At 35.8% G+C, this 23,998-nt stretch overlaps 7 protein-coding genes and 1 pseudogene across 9 annotated transcripts; 6 read left to right on the top strand and 2 right to left on the bottom strand.

The window, feature by feature from the left end:
* On the top strand, positions 1,295 to 3,573 carry LOC104721219 (protein RKD5-like). Its single transcript, XM_010439151.1, has 5 exons — positions 1,295 to 1,550; positions 1,671 to 1,899; positions 2,429 to 2,727; positions 2,828 to 3,051; positions 3,136 to 3,573. Exons 1-5 carry the CDS (start codon positions 1,499 to 1,501, stop codon positions 3,358 to 3,360), a joined length of 1,029 nt encoding a protein of 342 aa, XP_010437453.1. The 5' UTR covers positions 1,295 to 1,498; the 3' UTR covers positions 3,361 to 3,573.
* LOC104721218 (probable serine/threonine-protein kinase Cx32, chloroplastic) lies at positions 5,199 to 9,639 on the top strand. Of its 3 annotated transcripts, none has more exons than XM_010439147.2 (6): positions 5,199 to 5,580; positions 5,683 to 6,074; positions 7,592 to 7,727; positions 8,472 to 8,605; positions 8,711 to 8,834; positions 8,992 to 9,639. In XM_010439147.2, exons 1-6 carry the CDS (start codon positions 5,532 to 5,534, stop codon positions 9,456 to 9,458), a joined length of 1,302 nt encoding a protein of 433 aa, XP_010437449.1. In that variant the 5' UTR covers positions 5,199 to 5,531; the 3' UTR covers positions 9,459 to 9,639. The 3 variants fall into 3 exon arrangements, with proteins under 3 accessions (XP_010437449.1, XP_010437450.1, XP_010437452.1); XM_010439148.2 differs by having other exon boundaries at positions 5,202 to 5,580; positions 5,698 to 6,074; XM_010439150.2 differs by lacking the exons at positions 5,199 to 5,580; positions 5,683 to 6,074 and adding an exon at positions 6,652 to 7,027.
* On the bottom strand, positions 9,776 to 10,966 carry LOC104721217 (annotated as a pseudogene).
* LOC104721216 (cyclin-B2-2-like) lies at positions 13,940 to 16,453 on the top strand. The gene is made up of 10 exons (XM_010439146.1): positions 13,940 to 14,211; positions 14,299 to 14,434; positions 14,544 to 14,603; positions 14,704 to 14,875; positions 14,961 to 15,107; positions 15,200 to 15,289; positions 15,387 to 15,608; positions 15,694 to 15,792; positions 15,886 to 16,064; positions 16,158 to 16,453. The coding sequence occupies exons 1-10, from the start codon at positions 14,148 to 14,150 to the stop codon at positions 16,303 to 16,305; spliced, it is 1,317 nt and encodes a 438-aa protein (XP_010437448.1). The 5' UTR covers positions 13,940 to 14,147; the 3' UTR covers positions 16,306 to 16,453.
* On the top strand, positions 16,690 to 18,251 carry LOC104721214 (phosphoserine aminotransferase 1, chloroplastic-like). The gene has a single exon (XM_010439142.1). It carries the CDS (start codon positions 16,760 to 16,762, stop codon positions 18,056 to 18,058), a length of 1,299 nt encoding a protein of 432 aa, XP_010437444.1. The 5' UTR covers positions 16,690 to 16,759; the 3' UTR covers positions 18,059 to 18,251.
* LOC104721215 (serine acetyltransferase 4) lies at positions 18,111 to 20,707 on the bottom strand. The gene is made up of 10 exons (XM_010439143.2): positions 20,331 to 20,707; positions 19,692 to 19,889; positions 19,531 to 19,590; positions 19,329 to 19,424; positions 19,207 to 19,231; positions 19,036 to 19,130; positions 18,782 to 18,948; positions 18,606 to 18,679; positions 18,453 to 18,512; positions 18,111 to 18,354 (listed from the first exon to the last, which is right to left on the bottom strand). Exons 1-10 carry the CDS (start codon positions 20,532 to 20,534, stop codon positions 18,302 to 18,304), a joined length of 1,032 nt encoding a protein of 343 aa, XP_010437445.1. The 5' UTR covers positions 20,535 to 20,707; the 3' UTR covers positions 18,111 to 18,301.
* Positions 21,384 to 22,897, top strand: LOC104721213 (isocitrate dehydrogenase [NAD] regulatory subunit 3, mitochondrial). Its single transcript, XM_010439141.2, has 4 exons — positions 21,384 to 21,959; positions 22,039 to 22,278; positions 22,372 to 22,450; positions 22,526 to 22,897. Exons 1-4 carry the CDS (start codon positions 21,447 to 21,449, stop codon positions 22,798 to 22,800), a joined length of 1,107 nt encoding a protein of 368 aa, XP_010437443.1. The 5' UTR covers positions 21,384 to 21,446; the 3' UTR covers positions 22,801 to 22,897.
* Positions 23,375 to 23,927, top strand: LOC109127562 (RPM1-interacting protein 4). The gene has a single exon (XM_019232509.1). The coding sequence runs from the start codon at positions 23,594 to 23,596 to the stop codon at positions 23,801 to 23,803; it is 210 nt and encodes a 69-aa protein (XP_019088054.1). The 5' UTR covers positions 23,375 to 23,593; the 3' UTR covers positions 23,804 to 23,927.

Genomic DNA, 23,998 nt, shown 5'->3' with positions numbered 1-23,998 from the left:
CAAATGATGATGTTTAAGATTTGATATTCAGGTAATATGAGAAATGTTATGTATTTATAAGACGAAAAAAAGAATCACCGTTGAAAATTCTTCGACAAGTTTCTAGGAAATGACCTCTTTATCTTGCTGGACAAGCTTTTTTGCCCTTTTCTTAATTGGGTATTGTTGTTGACTATAGTTAAAATATTTGGCCAAATTGGACCAACTATTTGATCTGTTAACCTCGTTTCTGAAAAACAAATATAAGAGTGATATAGACAGGACCAGCGTTGGCCAACGCATCGTCTTCGTATCATCATCCATCCAATCGAATGGAAAAAAATTAGAGGTGGTCGTCTTCATATCACACTTCAATTGAGTTTTCCAAAACTTAAGATGTACGATTACGAAACAAAAAGTGTATTCAAGCAATTCAAAATATGTAGATTTTAGATTATATTTAATGGGTTTTCGATTTGAGTTTGATTATAAAAGAACTCTCACACTTGTTTTCAGATATACTCAAAACTAGTACTATATATCATTTAGATTTATATAGAAAAAACCTTTGTAAGTTGATGTTAGCCAGACTATTTTCTCACACTCTTCTGATTTTGAGTTTGAAACTTTAAACCATGTCCAGCTTTAATTTAGCTTTAAAAAAAAAAAAGTATCTAAAGAAAATAGTAAAAAGATATAAATATAGAAGTTGTAATAAATCTTACCAAAATATAACGCAATTAGTCAATTTAGTTTTTGAAAGCCTTCACGAAAATTGGCTTTTAGCATTATTTTTTCAAGAAAAAACAAAAAAAATTCTCAAAATATCCAAGATCTACCGTTCCTGCCACAAATCAGAAAAGCGTACTGTAACTGTTGCCAGTTATAAATGCTTGAGAGAAGAACTCACCACTTTAAGAAATAAGCAGATGACAAAAAAATAAAAAGGTAAAATAAATAAATAAACAAAGATAACCCAAAAGAAAAAGAGCAAATGAGAATCATATCAATTATCATATAAAGTGACCAAATAAAAAATATACTCTAAAAATTCTAGTAAATATATTTCTCTGATTCATTTACCAAATTTAACCTTTGCAGAATCATTTTAGTTTCTTAAAAATAAAAATATAATAAAATAAAATAAATAGGGTTGCCACTTTTCAGACATGCGTCGCGCGTGTGAGTGTTTTAACTAAATGGGCTTCGCACGCTTACACGTGCCCTAGCGAATCTTCAGTGTAACCGAGGACAAGAAAGTACATATAAAACTTAAAGCCAGTGGCTTTATTGGTAATTTCAGGGAGTGGAGAAGACCAAAAGGGCTTCCCTTTTATCACTAAAGCCTTTTTTTTTTCACTTGAGGTAAAAAAAAACGCTTGAAATACAAAAAACCTTGGATTCTTCTGCAGATCTTTTTTTTTTTTTTTACACTAAAAAAGGAAAACAAAATATATATTCACAAAAAAGTTTATATGTTAAAATCTTCGGCTTTTGCGACTCTTGGTCTTCTCCGGACATGGCACATTCTCTAACCTCACTCGCTATCTTCCAGAGCCTCATCCGTAAAGGTAAGTCTCATAATACACTGTCTAGAAACTTTAATTCGGGTCGGGTCGGGTCGGGTCAGGTTTGAGAACTGGTTTCTTTTTTTCTTTTTTGGTGTGTGTGTGTGTGGGGTTGAAATGCAGAGGCGGTGAGGAGTTTGCATGTATATGGATCGGTGGAGATTGAGAGAGAGTTCTTGTTCGAGAGCGAAAGCCCTTATGTGGAGAAGGAAGCGAAGCCTCTGTTTCTTTTGGAAGGTTCCCGGCGACCGGAGATCTCGGAAGGGTCGGTTTATGGCACGTGGCGTTGTATCTTCTTGTTCCGGTTTAACCACCCGCTCCCTCGGTTTCCTACTCTCCTCTGCCCTTCACGGTAACGCTGTTTTCTTGACTCCCATCATTTATTAGGGGCGTTTTTAATTTTGTTGACCCAAGCACATCACACCACGTTGAATCGGGGTTATCTTGAATTGAATTCTAGATTAATATCGTTTCGTAGAAATATATAGTGTTATCGATTCCACAACGGCAAAATATAGCAATGGAATAGATAACGTGAATGAGTTATCTATATAGAATTAGAAGAACAGAGTTGGAGACATGATTATGATGTGATTTATTGTGTGTTTATTTACGTTAAACTCGTTAGTAGTAGTACTATACTTGCCACAAATAACAGTACAATTTTTACATAGTTTTCTTCACTTATATATTATTCTCTAGTTCGTAATTACTGATTAGACCAGAACTAGTGAATCAGTTTATCTCCCGATTTAATTACTTGCTAATATTTCCGATTTGTAAACAAATAGGCTTGTAACAGTGACACATTGTGTAGTGTTCTTGAGTTGTGTTTTAGAAACTAAACATTTTTTGTTTTGTTTTGCTCTTTTTATCGACAGAAACCCTAAGCTGGAGGACATCCCTAAGTTAGCCAATGAGCTCAAGTTTATCTCTGAATCAAAACCGAAGACACCATCAAAGGTTTCTGACCAGGAACAATGCAGCAGTGTCGGATATTGTAAATCTGATCAGCCTAAACCGCTAAAGATTGAATCCGAAGAAGATAGCGTTCGAGACTGTGAGGTTGATCAGCCTAAACCGCGAAGGATCGTCCTCAAACAAGATCTTAACTGCCTTCCTGATTCAGAAACCGAATCCGAGGAATCTGAAAACGAAAAAACTGAACATTCGGAATCAGGTATCTCTTCTTTCTTGAAAATGTCAATAGGTTTACGTTCCGGATAAGTCCAGTTTCAAGATTTTGGTGATTAATATAAGGGTTCATTGTAAAAATGCAGATGAAAATGTCAAGATGTTGATGGGGAAGAGGGCACCGGCAAAGATTGTTGCTGGACTTTCCTTGAAAGATCTTTCAAAATACTTTGGTCTTACTATCGTGGAAGCTTCTCGTAGCCTTAATGTAGGTCTCACGGTTTTGAAAAAGAAATGCAGAGAGTTTGGGATTCCCCGGTGGCCTCATAGGAAGATCAAATCTCTCGACTGTCTCATCCACGACCTTCAGGTCTACTTCCCTCTTTCTTCATAAATCTAATAATACAACAAGTCACTGAAACAAGCATTGTTATGTTGTTTTGTCTTTGATTAGAGAGAAGCAGAGAGGGAGCAGGAAAATAGCGAAGCAGCTGCGATGGCGGTAGCTAAGAAACAGAAGAAACTGGAGACAGAGAAGAGAAATATAGTGGAGAGACCATTCATGGAGATACAAAAAGAAACCAAAAGATTCAGACAAATCAACTTCAAAAAAAGACACAGAGCTTCCAGAGCCAAGAAGAATCAAGAATCTCTTCTCTCTAATTCCTCTTCCACTTAAAAAAGATTTTTAGGCCTTTTATTAACAGAATCATCGAACATATTAGTTAGTTAGGATATCTGTGATGAAGTGCTTTGGTATTTAGGTGTAACAGATGCTAAGCCATGTTTGCTTGCATAATTTTGGGTGTTAAGGAGTTCCGATAACATGAGGGAGCTCCTTATCATGACTTTTTTTTGTGGTTCGAAATCGGAGTTGAACTCTTCTTCTTCTTTTTTTTTTTTTTTTTTTTTTTTTTTTTTTTTTTTTTTTTTTTTTTTTTTTTTTTTTTTTNCTGCAAGTAGGTAGTAGTATTATCGAATTTGTGTAGATAATAACGTGGTGAAAAAAGCAAACCCAAATCTTGGTTTCTGAACTGATCCCAAATCAACACATCTTGAGTGGTCCCTTTTTGCTAAGCTCGTGCTTTGAAAATCTACGACGACTCCGTCCACACGAGAAAGACCATTTATTAACGTGTACGGTACAGTGAGGTTCGAAACGTAAGAGACTGGTACAAGTGTGTGTGTGCGGGTGTTCCTACGTCAATATATGGTTTTTATACTTAATTCTCCGCGTTTGAATATGTTGATTGAAATTTCATTTTTCCGTCTAATCTGGCAATTTTATACGTGGTCAAGTTTCCTTTTAATGTCCTTTTCAATATATTTGGTCATTTTTTATTTTATTTTATTTCAATGTATTGTATGTTCGAAGAAATTGCAGGAATTGAAATCTAATTTATCCAAAGAAAAAATTAATTTATTTAAAGGTAATCGTAATAATAGTTTTATTTTTTTTATTTAAAAGTGTTTAGGCAACATTACTCGAATTTCTTTAATGTAAAAAATTGTGAATTTGTGATCATTAGAACTTATGTTGTTTTGAAAAAGGCTAACATATGAAAACATTTGACCAAGTGAAGAAAATAAATTATTCTACTCACGTCGGCAGACTATGTATGTGTGTATATATATATATATATATAGTGCCATTGGAGAACTTTTGATGTCTCTAATTTTGAAACAACTTTGTAGTAGTAGAAAATTAGTAATCGAATTAATGTTTTTCAGATTAGTAGTGGAAATGAACGAGAAAATCCCAAAAAGACACAAACGTCCAAGTTGTGTGACAGTGAGTGGCTGACTTTTGAGCATTTTACTGGCACAAGCAAAAGTCATTTTACGATCGGTTTCACATCATAATGTTTAATTTTGTTCAAGTCAATATATATTATCATAACTACAATAACGAAAACTTGACTCCGGATTAGAAAAAAAAAATCATGTTTTTGATCTACATACATAGTGTAATCGTTTGAAAAAACTTTTTAAGTTTTGAAAGTGACAATGAATTAGTTTTGAAACTTTTAGGTTTTTGCCATATGAGATTTCTTTTTTTTTTTGGTAGGGGCCATATGAGTTTGTTTTAAAAAATGAAATTTAAATAATAATACGACATAATGTAGGAAAATTGTCTCTCACTATAGAACTGATTAATTTATTTTACAGTCTTCAATCGAGTAGATTATAGGAATAATATCCAATCCTTTTACCGGATTTTTTTAGATTTTTTTATTTCACACTGAAAATATTATAATTAATTACTAGGATGTGGACATGGGGGTCTACAAATGTGAACTAAATACAAAAACTATGTGGATTTCCAAAGTAAAAACAAAAATTCTCAACTTATTTTCAGATCACACGATCATAAATAGAAAAAAGCTTTTTGATATTTAATATATATTAAAGAAAAAGCTTGGGCTATGATTTTTTGTTTGGTCGATCTTCTTGGCTCTTTCGTTTAATTTATTTTAATATACGTGGGCAATTCAAAAAGAAATAGATGAAAATGACTAGGAAGACCAAAAACATGGAAAATGTCATATAGAGAATGATATAGGTTCCTCTACCTCCCCATTGTTTTTCTTGTCAAATAGGGCAAAGCAGAAGAAATTAAAACCCTTCTTCGGTTTCCCCCTAAACAAATCCCAAATTTCCTCTCTTTCTTCTTTTTTTGGTATCTTAAAAAAACCAAAAAATCTTTTTGCAACCCATCTCGTGGCCTCTTTCAAATTATTCCAAACGATCCAGCAATAAAAGCTCAAATAAAATTAACCCACTTGGTCATCATATCCACTAGCTCTTGTCTGAATTGGTTAAACAAGAAAGAAGAAGAAGGCTCATGTAATGGGTGCTTGTTGTTCAATCCCTTCCAAAACAGGTCTCCGCAGTCATGGTAATCTCTAGTTCCATCAAATCCATGATTTTTTTTTCAACAGGTTCTTGTTTTTTTTCTTTTTTTTCTTTATGGGTTCTTACATAAAAAAACCCTAAAAAGATGTTTGTGATACAGGGACAACGAACGGGCACAGCAGTGCCAGTGGAACAGAGTTCTCATCGATGACGACCACAACCGCCGCGACGACAAGCAGCAGCGTCGGACGACGGAGCCAATTCTCCGAAGCGGCGAGCGAGTGTTCCAATGGGATTATAAGTGATTCCGGTCTGATCCTTGAATCGCCGAATCTCAAAGTGTACACCTTTCTTGATCTAAAGACGGCGACGAAGAATTTCAAACCGGACTCAATGTTGGGTCAAGGAGGATTCGGCAAAGTTTACAGAGGGTGGGTCGATGCCAAGACTCTTTCTCCTTCTAAAGCTGGTTCCGGTGTAATCGTAGCCATCAAGAGATTGAATTCAGAGAGTGTTCAAGGATTTGCAGAGTGGCGAGTAAGATCTTTTTATCTCTTTCTTCCTCAAAACCTTTTTTTTTTTTTTTTCTTGGCTGATTTTGATTACTTCTTTGACGGGACCAACAACAAAACCAACTAGGCTCAATTATTACATCTTTTGATCAAGATGAAGAAGAGTTGACTATTCCAATCAAGACACGACTTTGACTTTCTCTGTTGCAGTCTTGAAAAATACTTGAAATATAAAAAGAGAAATTCTAATAATAAATAAATAAATGATGCTTTGTACTATGATAATATTCTAATAACCTATCTAACCATTTGATGATAATTTTGTATATCCCTTCCATTGTTACCGGATTTTTGAGTTGGGCACACGTTGTTACATGTTATTTAGCTGTCATATTGTAATGAAAGTATTGTATTCATATATAACATCATAAATTTTATAAATGAGTATATCTATTTTCTCTCGTACGTATTGGANGCAGTCATGGTAATCTCTAGTTCCATCAAATCCATGATTTTTTTTTCAACAGGTTCTTGTTTTTTTTCTTTTTTTTCTTTATGGGTTCTTACATAAAAAAACCCTAAAAAGATGTTTGTGATACAGGGACAACGAACGGGCACAGCAGTGCCAGTGGAACAGAGTTCTCATCGATGACGACCACAACCGCCGCGACGACAAGCAGCAGCGTCGGACGACGGAGCCAATTCTCCGAAGCGGCGAGCGAGTGTTCCAATGGGATTATAAGTGATTCCGGTCTGATCCTTGAATCGCCGAATCTCAAAGTGTACACCTTTCTTGATCTAAAGACGGCGACGAAGAATTTCAAACCGGACTCAATGTTGGGTCAAGGAGGATTCGGCAAAGTTTACAGAGGGTGGGTCGATGCCAAGACTCTTTCTCCTTCTAAAGCTGGTTCCGGTGTAATCGTAGCCATCAAGAGATTGAATTCAGAGAGTGTTCAAGGATTTGCAGAGTGGCGAGTAAGATCTTTTTATCTCTTTCTTCCTCAAAACCTTTTTTTTTTTTTTTTCTTGGCTGATTTTGATTACTTCTTTGACGGGACCAACAACAAAACCAACTAGGCTCAATTATTACATCTTTTGATCAAGATGAAGAAGAGTTGACTATTCCAATCAAGACACGACTTTGACTTTCTCTGTTGCAGTCTTGAAAAATACTTGAAATATAAAAAGAGAAATTCTAATAATAAATAAATAAATGATGCTTTGTACTATGATAATATTCTAATAACCTATCTAACCATTTGATGATAATTTTGTATATCCCTTCCATTGTTACCGGATTTTTGAGTTGGGCACACGTTGTTACATGTTATTTAGCTGTCATATTGTAATGAAAGTATTGTATTCATATATAACATCATAAATTTTATAAATGAGTATATCTATTTTCTCTCGTACGTATTGGATGGAACATCTGACTTATTTAGAAATGATTAGGAGTCGGAAATCTTTCATTTGGTTCATTGGATTTTTTAGAGTTGAATAAGCTAATTAAACTTGAGATTTGTGATTTTTGGACAGTCAGAAGTTAACTTCTTGGGAATGCTTTCACACCCAAATCTGGTGAAGTTATTAGGATATTGTCGTGAAGACAAAGAGCTTCTCCTTGTCTACGAGTTCATGCCTAGAGGAAGTCTCGAAAATCATCTTTTCCGACGTAACTAAGATCTCTCTGAAACATACTAAACATTGTTCATTGTTATAACAACGTACTCATAGAAAAATATTTGATTTACTTTGGATGGTCTTCATTTGATTTAGGAAACGAGCCTTTTCCTTGGGAGTTAAGGATCAAGNGAAATATAAAAAGAGAAATTCTAATAATAAATAAATAAATGATGCTTTGTACTATGATAATATTCTAATAACCTATCTAACCATTTGATGATAATTTTGTATATCCCTTCCATTGTTACCGGATTTTTGAGTTGGGCACACGTTGTTACATGTTATTTAGCTGTCATATTGTAATGAAAGTATTGTATTCATATATAACATCATAAATTTTATAAATGAGTATATCTATTTTCTCTCGTACGTATTGGATGGAACATCTGACTTATTTAGAAATGATTAGGAGTCGGAAATCTTTCATTTGGTTCATTGGATTTTTTAGAGTTGAATAAGCTAATTAAACTTGAGATTTGTGATTTTTGGACAGTCAGAAGTTAACTTCTTGGGAATGCTTTCACACCCAAATCTGGTGAAGTTATTAGGATATTGTCGTGAAGACAAAGAGCTTCTCCTTGTCTACGAGTTCATGCCTAGAGGAAGTCTCGAAAATCATCTTTTCCGACGTAACTAAGATCTCTCTGAAACATACTAAACATTGTTCATTGTTATAACAACGTACTCATAGAAAAATATTTGATTTACTTTGGATGGTCTTCATTTGATTTAGGAAACGAGCCTTTTCCTTGGGAGTTAAGGATCAAGATTGCTATCGGTGCTGCTCGTGGCCTTGCGTTTCTACACGGCTTGCAAAGAGAAGTCATCTATAGAGATTTTAAAGCTTCCAATATCCTTCTCGATTCGGTTAGTCTAATTTAAAATACTCCCGATTGATATAACTAGACTAATCTGTAATCGTTTTTTTTTATCTTTGCTAATGGAATATTTTTGATACACATGGGCGTATAGACCTATGACGCAAAGATTTCAGATTTCGGATTAGCAAAGCTAGGACCAGCAGACGAGAAGTCACACGTTACGACTAGGGTCATGGGCACTTATGGTTATGCTGCTCCTGAATATATGGCAACAGGTACCTTTTTTTTCTTTCTAATGACGGACCTTCCGTCTTTTCACCAATGCTAGTATTCGAACTCGCCATTCTGTATTCTCCTTTTTCTGAGTGACTAACAGCTTACTAGTTGAACGAGTCAAATAACGAAAAGATTGTGTATTTTCTTCATCCTCAGGCCATTTATACGTTAAGAGTGACGTATACGCCTTTGGTGTGGTTTTACTAGAAGTGATGACCGGACTAAAGGCCCACAACATAAAAAGGCCAAGGGGGCAAGAAAGTTTAGTCGACTGGTTACGACCGGAACTCTCAAGCAAACACAGGGTAAAACAAATTATGGACAAAGGAATTAAAGGTCAATACACTACCAAGGTCGCGACAGAAATGGCACGCATCACACTTTCTTGTATCGAACCAGATCCTAAAAACCGACCGCACATGAAGGATGTAGTTGACGTTCTCGAAAACATCCGAAAACTTAATGTTGTCCCTGACTGTTCTTCCACTAAACAGGCCGTTTCCAGCTCGTCGCGTGCTTCACCACTACACCATCAATACGGTTACAGAGCTGGCGCATTAGGGCTTGACCGGAAAAGAGCATCTGCCGGACGGTTTGGAGTAGAAAATGGAATTGTTCCCTGATACATATATTTTCCGACCGGCGCTATATATATGTTGCTTTCGAGTTTTTTTTTGGTTTAGTTATATTATTAAATCAATTTTTTAACGTGTTTTACGTATAATGTAATTTTTTTTGTGTGGTTTTACGATACTTACGATTTTATCCATTCCCATTCTTCTTTGTCTTGTACGGTTGGTAACTCTTTGCACGATTTTTCGGGTATGATGTAGCGAAGTTTTCCACATTGGTTGGTATGATCATGTAATTATAACGAGTGTTTTTTCCTTCCCACGGGGTTTTCCCCTTTATAATCACATTTCAGCAATGAAATATTTTTTTCCCACATTATATCATCCCATCGCTCCAAATCAAAAGAAAATATAAGATAGTTTAATAAGTTCAACGATAAATAAATGTATGTAAAAAGAAAAGTATAATAGCTTTATTAAATTGACTGAAACAGATTATCACTCGGCTTTATCCTCTTCCTCTTCTTCTTTCGGTGGAGATTTATTAAGATCGAACTTACATCAGTTCCAGATCCACTCGCTGCTTCTGTATCTTCCACGGCTTTCACATTCAAATCAATCCCTACTTCTCTCCCACCTTCACCTCCCGAAGCCCCACCAGCTCCACCGCTGGCAATAACACTAGAACTTCCTACTCCGCTTGCAACACCACCTGCACTTTCTCCTCCGCTTGCAATAGCAACAGCACTTTCTCCTCCTGCAGTGACAATAGAAAAAGCAGAGCTTTTCCCCGGGATCGTAAAGACTTCAGGAGCCGCAGAAAATGTAGGAGGAGGAAGAGACCCTTGATAGTTTCTATCCTTGTGAGCCCTCATGTGTCCAAACACAGCCTTCCAAGAACCGAAACGTCTCCCACAGATATGACACAGTGGTGGTCCTTTCGGTGGATTAGTTAATTCCGAACCTTTCTTCTTCGGCTTTTTCGCTTCCCCTTTGCTTGAACCATCCGCCTCATCATCAGTTTGAGTCGAAGTCCTCGGTCTACTCTTCTTCTTCCCACCACTCCCACCCTCCTCACCCTTCTTCTTCCCACCACTCCCACACTCGTCCCCCTTCCCTTTCATAACAGCTTCCTCTGCCGCAGCCACAACCAACCCTGCCGCAACAACCGCTTGCTCATCCAGACGAGATTCGCTCGCACCCGCACCCGCATCACTCTTCCCTTTCATAACAGCTTCCTCTGCTGCAGCCACAACCAACCCTGCCGCAATAACCGCTTGCTCATACACACTAGATTCGCTCACACCCGCACCCGCATCACTCTTCCCTTTCACAACAGCTTCCTCTGCCGCAGCAACCGCTTGCTCGTTCAAACGCGCTTCATTTTCCTCTCTTTCAGCGACAATAATATCACCAGATACTCTACTGCTGATACTCAAAGCAGGGAGGCCGAGAACGATTTCTCTCGTTTCAGAATCATCATCGCTCCCTTGCTCTTCGGACTCATCTCTCTCTACGTCAGTATCAATCGCTTTCGCTTTCTCCGCGTTATCAGACATGTTTCTTATGTGCTTATGAACAAACGACGCTGAAGTAGTCTTTTATAATGTTTGCTCTAAGCAATGGCGATTGTGGTAGTTAAATGGTTGCGTTCGTTCGTTTAGATCTCTCTCCCGCCTTTTCGTTTGGAGAAGATTTGCGTCCGTCGGATTTAATATAAAATATCCAACGCTGAGATTCATCTGATTCTATGGGCTTACTATGGTCTAAAGCCCATCGAAGCCCATAACCTTTATTCGTAGGTTGCTTTCAAGTTATATTTGCCGGTGGGGTTTTTGGTCATCGAGAGTTTTAGACTACAAAAGTAAAAAGACTCGTTGCACTGCACTAATACTATTATGCATGTGACATCCGATCCCGACAATGACGTGACTTGTAAACTTTTGTATTGACATATATTTATTAAATTCTATGTTTTTACTATTTAAAATTTATAACATTAACACGTATACCGGTAACATTAGATATTAGAATAGTTTTCAATGTCAGAAGCCAAAAGGAAGCTCTTGAAGCTGTGTAAACACTAATTAAAAAAAAGAGAGAGAAAAGTAACATGGATAGCAATGATTTAAAGCTCTTTGTTTCCTAAATGCAGGTAGTGGAACGGAAAAAAAAAGAAGAAGAAGTGATGTATATTAGTTTTATTTACAGATAATTCTCAACATTAAAACTTTTTAACAGTCCTAAACAAGAAAAAATGAGTTATAAAGTTCCTATAAGAAACTTCTTCGATAATGATGATTGGCAACGAAATTTTGAGTGTAAGTGTAAAATTATTATTTCAATAGGTATATGCATTAACTAACTTTTACAATCCTGATAGATGTAAACTATTTGGAAATATGGCGATGTTACTAATTTAACTTTCTTGAAAACAATATGACTAGATCTTCTTAGCACAACTAATTGTATTTGTTTAATGTTTAGACTTGTATACAAGATTATGTTGCATTTTTATTTTATAAAAGATTATGTTGCATTTACATATATGAAAAAATCTTTAGTAGTTTTACCTACGTGTAAAATATGAGACCGATACTATATGTGAGGTGAATGTTTTAAACTAGGTACTAACAGACGTTTTTTTTTTTTTTTTTGTTGAGCAAGAAGCAAGCATGATATGTCTCTTAAAATCTTGCTAAACTGTATCCCTCACTATTCTAAGTAGCATATTATATATGGGAAAGCTATATATATTTCGAAACGACAAATCCCAGAAGTAAATACTATAAGCAAAAAAATGAGTGTATATATATGACTATTTCTAATGGTATTGTAATGTAATTTTTAACCTACTTTTATAAATGTATTTCTCAATTAATATAGTACTAGATTAAGATCGTGTTGAAATTTATTTTATTTATATTGTAATATTTATATAAAATACAATTTATGTGATTGTTTTTAAAAGTTTTTTTGGATAAAACATTATGCAATAAATCATTTGCTAAATATGATGACTTGAAAAAAGACACATATTTTGTAAGTTTTATATTGTTAATGATTTTAGATAAGTACCCGTGCTATAACACTGGACAATTTTATTTTATACAAAATTTTGTATATTTTAAATTTTAAAATAAAATTTTAATATGTTGTATTAGGTTATATATGTGAAGTTATTTCAACAATGTATATTCTATATCATGACTTGAATGTCATTATAAGACATAATTTTGTAAATTTGAATTTAAATATTCAACTTTTGACTCGTTACTCAGTAAATTTTTTAATTCAATATATATTATTTCTAAAGAATAATATTACGAAAGCTTGAATATTTTATAGATTGAATAATTTATATTTGTTTTTAAAAATTCAACTTATGATATATCCAGAAATAAAACTATTTTTTAATTATAATAAATAATGTGATAATTTATTTGTTTCACAAAATAGACTCATATATAAAAATGGAAGGTGAAGTATAATGATAATTAACAAATTAATATGTTATTTAGATATCAAAAGATTTTATTTGATGAATAATTTAATAAAGAAAATTAATATGGTAAGTTAGATGATATGATTCTTTAGAATATACTCTTTAAATTTTTTGGTATAACCTATTTGTAACCAATTAATCTATCATTAATGTATAACCTATTTGTAACCAACTTATTAAAATTATATAGTCTACAAAATAATGTTGTGTACTTCCGTTTTATTATATAAGGGATGATATTATTTTGAATCTGGACTCTAATTCAACTTTTAACACTTTTTTAGAAATACATAAATTAAAATTATCTAAAAATTCAAATATGTAAGATACATCATAGATATTGAAATAACAAACAAATTAGAAACATAATCACCTTCTGATTGACCATTCTAATGGAGAAGAAAATTGAATTACAATAATGATGACCAGAATTCATCTAGCCTAATTTTTAGATATCTCTAAATTAAATATTAACGAAAACTTCACCAAACATAAAAATAATAACTAATACTACTGTATATACACAAATGGCAAGAACACTTACTACAGTCTTACAAGGGTCAGCATAATTCTCGGTAACAATAATTCTTTGGAAAGAGAGCAATGCTTTAACTTCTGGTAAATTACACAGATTAATAAGCTAAGATTATGATTAGATAATTAATATGTTGACTTTAAATGATCTCAGAACCGCGCCTACGGGAAGGATCTGGCTAGTAGTGGCAACGAGCCTTATTTGTCTGAAAAAGGCAAGAAAAATATATAAAAATAAAAATAGAAAAAGGAATAATAAATTTTGAAATTGAGAAAGTGAGAGAGAGACACCACATGCCTTACTTCTTCAAAACCCCAACAAAAGAAATAAAAAAAAGTTACCGTTGGCATTAGACTGACTTAGAAGCAAATCGTTTCCTTCATGACCCAACGGTCATTTTAATCACCTAGCCGTTGCTCTTCTTCTCTCTTCAATCATAATAAAAATACAATATCTATATCTATATATATATAAAAAGGGCAAAAACTTTATTTTAATTTTTAATTTCTTGCCTCTTAATTCTTCTGTCTCTCTCGCTTATTTCAATCCCCCCTTCTCTGACTCCTTCCTGATTCAATATCAATTGCATCAGACAGAGAGAACAGAGAGCACAGAGAGAGATCCTTCTTCGTTTGGTGCTCTTCTTCTTCCGCTAGATTCTTCTCCAGGGAACACTATCCAAATCGAGAAAAAAAAAAGAATGGTTAATCCAGAGACTAATCGTAATCTCGTTGCCAAACCCATTACAGAGATTTATCTTCAAGGTAGTTTGTAAAAACCGAGTTTGATAGAGAATCTGAGAATTCTAGGGTTTCAAAAACATGATAAAAATCTGATTTTTTTTTGGTCAGATGAGGATACGAGAAGCAGAAAAGTCGGAATAGAGATGAAGAGACAGAACAGGAGAGCATTGGGTGTGATTAACCAGAATCTCGTTGGTGCAAAAGCTTATCCTTGCGTTGTTAACAAGAGACGAGCCTTATCTCAGTACATTAACTTAACCCTCTCTCTCTCTCTCTCAAATTCTAAAGCTTGTCTCTTTTGTATCATATCTGTTTAAAGATTTCTTATTTTTTTTGGATTTTGTTGATTTCAGGAAAAAACAAGGGAGCTGTGAGAAGAAGAAGCTTGATTCATTACATCCGTCAATCTCAAGGTCTATAAAAGTGTTTAAAGCTTTGGAAAACGTTTCTCTGATTTTGTTTTTGCTGAGAAAAGAGACAAGATCTGAGATTGTTTTTGAATATCATCTGCAGATCTCAAGAAGAGACGAAGAAGCTGAAACCATCGGTTCCAAGTAGTAGTGGTAACGAGTTCGGTGATTGTATATTCATTGATGAAGAAGAAGAAGAGGAGAAGAGTGAAGCTACATTGGACCAACCTATGCCAATGTCGTTGGAGGAACTCTACATTGAATCTGATCCTATGGTAATTTTATCTTATCAATCAATTACAATAGATCTTTTGCTTGTATAATGTATTTTTTCTAAAGAAGCTTATTGTTTTTGGATAGGAGGAAGAAGTTGAGATGGAGGATATAATAGTGGAAGAAGAAGAAAAAGGAGAACCGGTTTTGGATATTGACGGATACGATGCAAACAGCTCTCTTGCAGCTGTTGAATATGTTCAAGATCTCTACGAATTCTACCGTAAAACCGAGGTACGGTTTTGTAAAAAGTCTTTGAAGCAAAACCATAAGATATTTTGAGTTTTGTCTAAGACCATTTTTATATGGATTTTGGTGATCTGCAGAGATTTAGTTGTGTTCCTCAAGATTACATGGCGCAACAGTTCGATATAACTGACAGAATGAGAGCAATACTTATTGATTGGCTCATTGAGGTATGCATATTCAAAGATCTTTTGATACGCAATGGTAATGGATTTATTTATTGCTTATAGAGAGAGCTAATGAACGAAGCTTATTGAATGTTTTCAGGTACATGACAAATTTGAGCTAATGAACGAGACATTGTTTCTAACAGTGAATCTGATAGATAGATTCTTGTCCAAGCAAGCTGTTGCAAGAAAGAAGCTTCAGCTTGTTGGACTAGTTGCATTGCTCTTAGCTTGCAAGTACGAAGAGGTTTCGGTACCTATCGTTGACGATTTAGTTGTCATTTCGGACAAAGCTTATACGAAGAACGATGTTTTAGAAATGGTACAACCATAACTTGAAGAGTCTTTCTTGTTTTGTTTTCCAAAACTTTAAAATTTTTTTATCTGACATCAAAACTTGTGTGCAGGAGAAGATTATGCTTAGTACTTTGCAGTTCAATATGTCGTTACCGACGCAATACCCTTTCTTGAAGAGGTTCCTTAAGGCAGCTCAATCAGACAAGAAGGTAAATTAGTTAAATCTACCAGTGACTTGTATATACTGGCATATATACTCATCAAACATTATTAATTACAACTATCTTGTTTACTGAAAACAGCTTGATATCTTGGCGTCGTTCTTGATGGAGCTTGCCCTTGTGGACTACGAAATGCTCCGGTATCCACCATCCTTACTAGCCGCCACTGCAGTGTACACAGCTCAATGTACAATCCATGGCTTCAGTGAATGGAGCAGCACTTGTGAATTCCACAGTCACTACGCTGAACATCAGCTCCTGTAAGTCATTATTATCCATTTTCACAAAAGGGTAATTATAACGAATCACATACATAAACTGATCTTTGAATCGAATTGTGTTTGTTGTTGCAGAGAATGTTGTAGAAGAATGGTAAGGTTGCATCAGAAAGCTTCAACGGATAAACTAACAGGAGTACATAGGAAATACAGCTCCTCCAAATTCGGATACATAGCAACAAAGTATGAAGCTGCACACTTTCTTGTGTCAGATTCTCACTAAAAAGAGTGGAAAATAGTAGTTTTTGTATAGCTGCTAATAACATTTTCCCTCTCATTTTTTAGTTACAAAAAGAAAACATCCTCTGAATTTGATCTGTAATTTTTCTTTTATTGATATCTCAGCAATAAAATTCTCTAATATTTCTGATTACAAATCATTCTCACCCCTTTTTTTTGTCAGTAGATACAGATTCTTAAATTATTGATATTAAGATTGAGAATTTTGATTTGAACTCTTTTTCATCTACAAGATTAAAAACACACACACATTGTAAATGAGTCCTTAATTAAACCAACCGCAGACAAAACTAGTATCACCTAATAACATAAGACGTTGTCGTTTGCAATCTAATATTTATATGTCTCTCTCCCACCTAACACTTTTTTAGATATTATTTGTAACTAAATTAAAAGTGTAAAGGTCAAAAACAGAGAGCTCCGAGAATCTCATCATCATGGCGGCGTCGGCGAACTCTTTCCTCGTCGGGAACAACACTCAGATCCCTGCTTTGAAACCCAGATCAACATCTCAATCCCTACTTCACCTCAGCAAACCAAACACTATGAGCCTCGCCGGCAAAACCAAGCCCGTCGCTGTTAGATGCGTCGCTTCGAGTACGACTCAAGTTCAAGACGGAGTTAGATCCGGGTCCGTCGGATCCCAAGAACGTGTCTTTAACTTCGCGGCGGGTCCAGCAACTTTGCCTGAGAACGTTCTCCTAAAAGCTCAGGCGGATCTATACAACTGGCGTGGATCTGGGATGAGTGTGATGGAGATGAGTCATAGAGGCAAAGAGTTTCTCTCTATTATACAAAAAGCTGAATCTGATCTTCGTCAGCTCTGGGAGATTCCTCAGGAATATTCCGTTTTGTTCTTACAAGGTGGTGCCACTACTCAATTCGCTGCTTTGCCTCTCAATCTCTGCAAACCTGATGATACTGTCGATTTCGTTGTTACTGGTTCGTGGGGAGATAAAGCTGCAAAGGAAGCCAAGAAGTATTGCAAAACCAATGTGATTTGGTCTGGGAAATCTGAGAAATACACAAAGGTTCCATCTTTTGATGAGTTGGAGCAATCTCCGGACGCCAAGTATTTGCATATATGCGCCAATGAAACTATTCATGGTGTTGAGTTTAAAGATTACCCTGTTCCTAAGAACCCTAATGGGATCTTGGTTGCTGATATGTCTTCTAACTTTTGTTCTAAGCCTGTTGATGTGTCTAAGTTTGGTGTGATCTACGGTGGTGCACAGAAGAACGTTGGTCCATCTGGTGTCACTATTGTAGTGATTCGTAAAGATTTGATTGGGAACGCTCAGGGTATTACTCCGGTGATGCTTGATTACAAGATTCATGATGAGAACAGTTCGTTGTACAACACGCCTCCTTGCTTTGGGATTTACATGTGCGGTCTTGTGTTTGAAGATCTGTTGGAGCAAGGTGGATTGAAAGAAGTGGAGAAGAAGAACCAGAGGAAAGCTGATCTGCTTTACAATGCCATTGAAGAAAGCGAAGGCTTTTACAGGTGTCCTGTTGAGAAATCAGTGAGGTCGTTGATGAATGTGCCTTTCACTTTGGAGAAATCTGAATTGGAAGCTGAGTTTATCAAGGAAGCTGCCAAAGAGAAGATGGTGCAGCTTAAAGGGCATAGATCAGTGGGAGGTATGAGAGCTTCTATTTACAATGCAATGCCTTTGGCTGGTGTTGAAAAGCTTGTTGCTTTCATGAAAGATTTCCAGGCAAAGCATGCTTAAGTTTTAAGGGTTTTTGTTTTTGTTTGTGTTGTTGCATTTTGGTTTATGTTTGTTTGGTGATAAGCTTGAAAGCTTATGATTTGGTTTTCTTCCCTTTCCGAATTAATAATGTTTAGCAATGTATCAAAATCTTTCTCCATCAATTGGAAAAGCAGGTTTGTTGTAACAAACAACAAACAAAGAGCTTTTGTTATTTGTTTGAAGTGATGATAAAATCGCCATTAGATAAGTCTGCAGGTGTTCTCATATTCTCTTTTTAACGTTTCCTCTCTCTGCAACTCCTGAAACTGAAGATCCTATTTTTTTACAAAGAAGCAAAACTCAATTCAGGTCCCAAACTAAACTCTGATACACTATATAACAAAATAGAGTTCAGAATAAGAATGTAAGTTACCGTTTGGTATTGTGTGTCTATAAGCAACAGCTACATTTTGAAAGAACTCTCTGGTAGCATCTGCATATTTTAATTAACTATCATTCAGTTCATTACTAAAACCTGAGCAATGGAGAACAAAACCAGAGTACTGCAGTCTTAATCAAGACTCACCATGTTCCATTGTCAATGACGGATCTTGCTCATCGATTAAGCCGATCAGTTTTGCCGGATTTCCAGCCACCATGCTTCAGAAACCCCCAAATAAAAGATCCATTTGAGAGATGTGTAAACAGAAAATCCCAAGGAGATTGGTTTTTTAGATGCATTTCACTATTTCAGCTTTATACCTATGAGAAGGAACATCCTTTAAGACAAGTGAACCAGCAGCTATCATTGCTCCAGCGCCTATCTGAATGTTACCAAGTATAGTTACACATGCTCCTAGAAGAGCACCATCGCCAATATTTGGATGGCGGTCACCAGTTTCCTTCCCAGTTCCTCCTAATGTCACACCCTGGACATGAAAAATACCAACTAGCTTCACTAACGTTGATACTTCTCAATGTTTTTGGAGAAATGAATTCAGAGAAGAGATCTGTACATGCAAAATTGAGACACGGTCGCCTATCACAGCAGTCTCACATATGACCACACCAGTTCCATGATCCAACAATATTCCCTTCCCAATTCTTGCAGCTGAACCAAAAAAAAAAACAAGTTAGTCTTATGCTAGATGTAAAAGCATAAGCAAGATATGAATCTGAAACTTTACCCGGATGGATATCAATTCCAAAAACCTGAGAGAAACCACTGATATGGATCAGAGATTGTACTTGTACTACACCAAGACTATATATATAACAATAACCTAAGAAGCTGTGGAAGTTACACTACCTCGCTTACTCGGCTTTGCAATGCCGATGCTAATAGTTTTCGTCCTTGCTTCCACAACTTATGCGCAACTCTATATGCCTCGAGCGCAAGATAGCCCTGTAGAACAAATTATTCTAGTAAAATGCACATGAAAACTCACTTAGCAGTCGTTTTGTACCAGCATAAGATTAAAATATATTATTGTAATTGGTAAAGAAACTACCTTTAGATGTAAAACAGCCGAACTATACGATAGACAAGCAGGATCTCTGTCTTTGAATGCCTTCAACAAAACAAAAAACAAACACCAGTGCGGTCAGATTATCTGAAAATACTGTCTGAAACAAAAGGATGATTCACGGATACAAGATTAAGTGTTTATACCTGAACATCAAGACGAATCGAGTTCTGGATACCTCTGTCATGTACCATAACATTGCAAAATATATCCATGAGTTGAGTTGCTAACAAGGTAATGTTTTGGAGACGGTTAGCCAGAACAAAACTCAATGCTTGCTCTAAACAGTCATGGGACAAGATACTAGCATACAAGAAGCTACTCAAAACCGGCTCATTTTCTGCCTGTAAAACACAACAGCTAGCGTTTCAACATTCATCATTGTAGGAACAATATGCACAACCACTGTTCCACAACTTGCCCTTAAGGATGGAGATTTCTACAAACATTAAGGCCTAAACATGATTAATATATTGTAGAATGTAGATGGAATGAGACTTGAGAGCAATACGTAACATCAAGTAACATCTAAAAGGTATCATAATTAAGTGCTTAAAGAGACAGATATCACATTTAGTGAGAGCACTTGACCCCACGGTCTTGTCCTATTTATACAAAAGGTACATAATATTAATGTCTTTATCAAATTATCATAACCTTTGTAGAATCGAAGTTGATTAACAATATCAAAGTTTCTGTCTTTGTGGAATTGAAGTTATGTATATGAAAAAGAAACTATACAAGAACCGACTCTCTTATAAAGAATATGATAATGGAGAGAAAACCTCGAGCTTAGCTTCTGCTCTTATAGAATCCCAAATTGGGTCATAACCAGAATTGATAAAATCCAGCAAAACCGGGTCGTCCACGGGAATAAGGGTTCCTCTAGCGTAAACCGGGAAAACCCTCTCGAAAGGAAACTCATCGCCGGTCTTCACGTCGTCGTCTACGGCAGAAAAATCACAATTCCCGCCGTTTAAACAAGCCATGGCTGAAAAGAGAAGCAAAAAGAGTAGAGAGGATTATAAAAAAAAAGAAAGTAGGAAACCCTTTTTTTTTAACACACAGTGATTGATGCTTTTTTCTTTATTGTGTTGGAATCGAAATAGCGACAATCAAAAAGACAAAGAAAACGGAAAGAAAGTAAAACTGAAGTCTTGTGTTTGTGTCCACACTGTTGTGTGTTTGGAATGTTTCATGAGAATTTAGATGTGGTCTGGTCTCTCTATCTTTCTCTTTCTCTTTGCTCTTGTTTGTTGTGATGCGTGCGTGTGACCGTGATTCAGTCCAAGTTCTTAATACCATTGCGAGAGAGAATCCAAATTATTTGGAAGTATCCTTTATATATTGTAATAATATACTTTAAGCGTACCACACGAAGTGGACGTGAACATTAGATTAAAGTCTACCACAGTTTTAATTTTACACAGCTGACTTTACACATGCTTCTTTTGTAAGGGAAAATATAATCTATTGTTTCTCATATTCGTTTTGTGACTCAAAAATCTTGAAGACATAAGTTTATGTTCTAGACAATTCTAGTTCTAGAAAAAGAACTATGTGCATTAATTTAAAAAACATCGTGTAAGTGTAACTTTATAAATTGTTTGTTATTCAAAAAAAAAGAAAAAAATTAGAGATGATTTTGGTGAAAATTAAAGATTACAAATTCCTTGATTTATCAGCAAATTAGGCATACCAAGGAATATCATCAATTAAATTCGTTTTCGTATTTATATTTTCAATTGTAAGGATCCGTATTTATATTTTGGACAAAAAATAATAATGGGCAAAAAGAGAATAAGAATAAATCTGATAAAAAGGCATAAAACGCCGCATGCAAATCGCCGAAATCGACCAACGTCGCTTAGAAACCTTAAAAAAAACTTCTAAATCCACCAATGGTGAGAAGATCCGCTTCGATCCTGAGTCGCCTTCTGGCGAATCCGTCCTCTCCATTCACCGCACCGTCCCGATCCATCACCTACATGCCTAGACCCGGAGATGGAGCCCCACGAATCGTAACCCTAATTCCCGGCGACGGAATCGGACCTTTAGTGACCGGTGCGGTGGAACAGGTCATGGAAGCGATGCACGCACCGGTGCATTTCGAACGGTACGAGGTTAGAGGCAACATGAGGAAAGTCCCTGAAGAAGTGATCGAGTCTGTGAAGAGAAACAAGGTTTGTCTCAAAGGTGGGTTAGCGACTCCTGTTGGTGGTGGTGTCAGTTCTTTGAATATGCAGTTGAGGAAAGAACTAGATATATTCGCTTCTCTTGTCAATTGCATCAATGTCCCTGGCTTAGTGACACGACACGAAAATGTTGATATCGTTGTCATTAGAGAGAACACTGAAGGAGAGTATTCAGGACTCGAGCATGAGGTTGTTCCTGGTGTTGTCGAGAGCCTTAAGGTAACCATTTTTCAAAAGATTTGGTAGAGATTGTTTTTAGTCCAAATTTTGATTCATGTTGTTGTTGAATTGTTTGTAGGTTATAACAAAGTTTTGTTCTGAGAGGATTGCGAGATATGCATTTGAGTATGCATATCTGAACAATAGGAAGAAAGTGACTGCTGTTCATAAAGCTAACATTATGAAGCTTGCGGATGGGCTCTTCCTCGAATCTTGCAGAGAGGTTGCTAAAAATTATTCGGGGATTACTTACAATGAAATCATCGTAGACAATTGTTGTATGCAGCTTGTCGCCAAGCCCGAGCAGTTTGATGTTATGGTAACACTCTACTTTATATATGTCCTTTATCTAATCGATATTGTCTGTTGGTTTTTGTAAATTATACATATTATAATCTTGTTTTTTTTTCAGGTGACGCCTAATTTGTATGGTAACCTTATAGCAAACACGGCGGCTGGAATAGCCGGTGGCACTGGAGTGATGCCAGGAGGTTTGTCCAAAATAATATATCAGTTGAAGTTTTAGTCTTTCTTAAATGACATTTCTTGGGGTTTGTTGGGAACAGGAAATGTTGGTGCAGAACATGCGATATTTGAGCAAGGCGCATCAGCAGGGAATGTGGGGAATGATAAGATAGTGGAGCAGAAGAAAGCGAATCCGGTGGCTTTACTTCTCTCATCAGCTATGATGCTTAGACATCTCCGGTTTCCTACTTTTGCTGATCGGCTTGAGACCGCAGTGAAACAAGTGATACAAGAAGGGAAATGTAGAACGAAAGATCTTGGAGGTGACTGCACCACGCAAGAAGTTGTTGATGCTGTCATAGCAGCTCTTGAGTGATGCCCATGTGAGCCTATCTGCTTCTTCGTCTTTGTCCTTTTTAATTAAACTAAGAGAAAAGTGTTGGTTTCCTCTGTTTTCCATTGCTATTGGTTGATTTTATTTGTTCACTTTTCTCTTTTGATTCATATCCGACCTCGTGTTTGAGCATTATTAGCTCTATGGTTACATTATAATAAAATCAATAAAGACAGATCAAGCAGTTTTGTTTATCAAGCAAAGAGTAATTGTTCTCTTTTTGTATCAAAATTGGCAAAAACTTGTTGATTACTTGTAGTAATCTTGGCTGTTCCGATTTCCAAAATCTGGTTTTGACTTATATTTTCAGATGCTCACAAAGTAATGATATCTAATTCACGTACATGTATAGAAAGAAGCATTTAGAAACTTTAATTAGGGTTTTTACAGGGTATAAAACAGAGCAGCCTCATAGGTATAAGAATTTTGCTATAATTAGGGTTTTAACAGGCTGCGACGCGCAAAGACCAACGATTTTGTACCTCAGGAAAGATTTAAGAAGAAGTGAAAAAAGGAATATCCTCATTCCCGTGTCGCATACGAGTACAATCCGTAGGAACATTTCAAACCCCAACCTTCTACTTCTCTGTTTTTGTTCATCTGTTTCTCCTCTATTGAGATCTCCCACCTATAAAATACATCCTTGGTCCATCATCTCTTGATTAATAACAACGATCTCAGAAGAAAAGACATTGAAGAACAAAAACAAAAGAAAGAAGGAAACATTTTGTTTTTGAGAAGTTTTGCTCTGTTTTCTTAGATTCTGAAGATTGAAATGGCATCGAATAGTGAAGCAAGGCCTCTGCCAAAATTCGGAGAATGGGATGTGAATGATCCAGCGACGGCTGATGGATTCACCGTTATATTTACTAAAGCTGGTGAGGACAAGAAAACAGGTCGGAGCTCCAGCAAGGCAGCTTCACAGAGGAAACGAGATGGCGCTAAACCTACGGCCAAGAAATGGCTCTGTTTTACTTTTTCTTGATTTCTTGTAAATGACGTAACCGTATGAGAATAGCATTGAGAAACTTTTGTCGTAGAACCTTTTTTCATTAATCATTTGTTTAGCATTTCTCTTTATAACATGTCAAGATATTGAATTAATAGAAATGCTTAGACATTACCAAAATATACTGCTAAATTGCTAATACATCATTATTGAGAAACGTTAGGCTAGTTA

The sequence above is a fragment of the Camelina sativa genome, chromosome 11, assembly GCF_000633955.1.
Source record: "Camelina sativa cultivar DH55 chromosome 11, Cs, whole genome shotgun sequence".
Classification (NCBI taxonomy): Eukaryota; Viridiplantae; Streptophyta; class Magnoliopsida; order Brassicales; family Brassicaceae; genus Camelina; species Camelina sativa.
Note: the sequence above shows the minus strand (reverse complement) of the source record. Positions and strands in the feature narration are given on the sequence as shown.

Excerpts from the sequence above, each read along its gene's own strand:
- LOC104721215 (XM_010439143.2), bottom strand. The coding sequence starts at position 20,534 with ATGGCTTGTTTAAACGGCGGGAATTGTGATTTTTCTGCCGTAGACGAC. Across the intron at positions 19,591-19,691 it reads CGATTCGTCTTGATGTTCAG|GCATTCAAAGACAGAGATCC; the intron begins GTATAAACACTT and ends GTTTTGTTGAAG. Across the intron at positions 18,355-18,452 it reads TAGACACACAATACCAAACG|GATCTTCAGTTTCAGGAGTT; the intron begins GTAACTTACATT and ends GTAAAAAAATAG.
- LOC104721214 (XM_010439142.1), top strand. The coding sequence starts at position 16,760 with ATGGCGGCGTCGGCGAACTCTTTCCTCGTCGGGAACAACACTCAGATC.
- LOC104721219 (XM_010439151.1), top strand. The coding sequence starts at position 1,499 with ATGGCACATTCTCTAACCTCACTCGCTATCTTCCAGAGCCTCATCCGT. Across the intron at positions 1,900-2,428 it reads ACTCTCCTCTGCCCTTCACG|AAACCCTAAGCTGGAGGACA; the intron begins GTAACGCTGTTT and ends TTTTATCGACAG. Across the intron at positions 3,052-3,135 it reads GTCTCATCCACGACCTTCAG|AGAGAAGCAGAGAGGGAGCA; the intron begins GTCTACTTCCCT and ends GTCTTTGATTAG.
- LOC109127562 (XM_019232509.1), top strand. The coding sequence starts at position 23,594 with ATGGCATCGAATAGTGAAGCAAGGCCTCTGCCAAAATTCGGAGAATGG.
- LOC104721216 (XM_010439146.1), top strand. The coding sequence starts at position 14,148 with ATGGTTAATCCAGAGACTAATCGTAATCTCGTTGCCAAACCCATTACA. Across the intron at positions 15,108-15,199 it reads AATTCTACCGTAAAACCGAG|AGATTTAGTTGTGTTCCTCA; the intron begins GTACGGTTTTGT and ends GGTGATCTGCAG. Across the intron at positions 15,290-15,386 it reads TTATTGATTGGCTCATTGAG|GTACATGACAAATTTGAGCT; the intron begins GTATGCATATTC and ends GAATGTTTTCAG.
- LOC104721218 (XM_010439147.2), top strand. The coding sequence starts at position 5,532 with ATGGGTGCTTGTTGTTCAATCCCTTCCAAAACAGGTCTCCGCAGTCAT. Across the intron at positions 5,581-5,682 it reads AACAGGTCTCCGCAGTCATG|ATGTTTGTGATACAGGGACA; the intron begins GTAATCTCTAGT and ends AACCCTAAAAAG. Across the intron at positions 6,075-7,591 it reads AAGGATTTGCAGAGTGGCGA|TCAGAAGTTAACTTCTTGGG; the intron begins GTAAGATCTTTT and ends ATTTTTGGACAG.
- LOC104721213 (XM_010439141.2), top strand. The coding sequence starts at position 21,447 with ATGGTGAGAAGATCCGCTTCGATCCTGAGTCGCCTTCTGGCGAATCCG. Across the intron at positions 22,279-22,371 it reads CCGAGCAGTTTGATGTTATG|GTGACGCCTAATTTGTATGG; the intron begins GTAACACTCTAC and ends TTTTTTTTTCAG. Across the intron at positions 22,451-22,525 it reads CACTGGAGTGATGCCAGGAG|GAAATGTTGGTGCAGAACAT; the intron begins GTTTGTCCAAAA and ends TGTTGGGAACAG.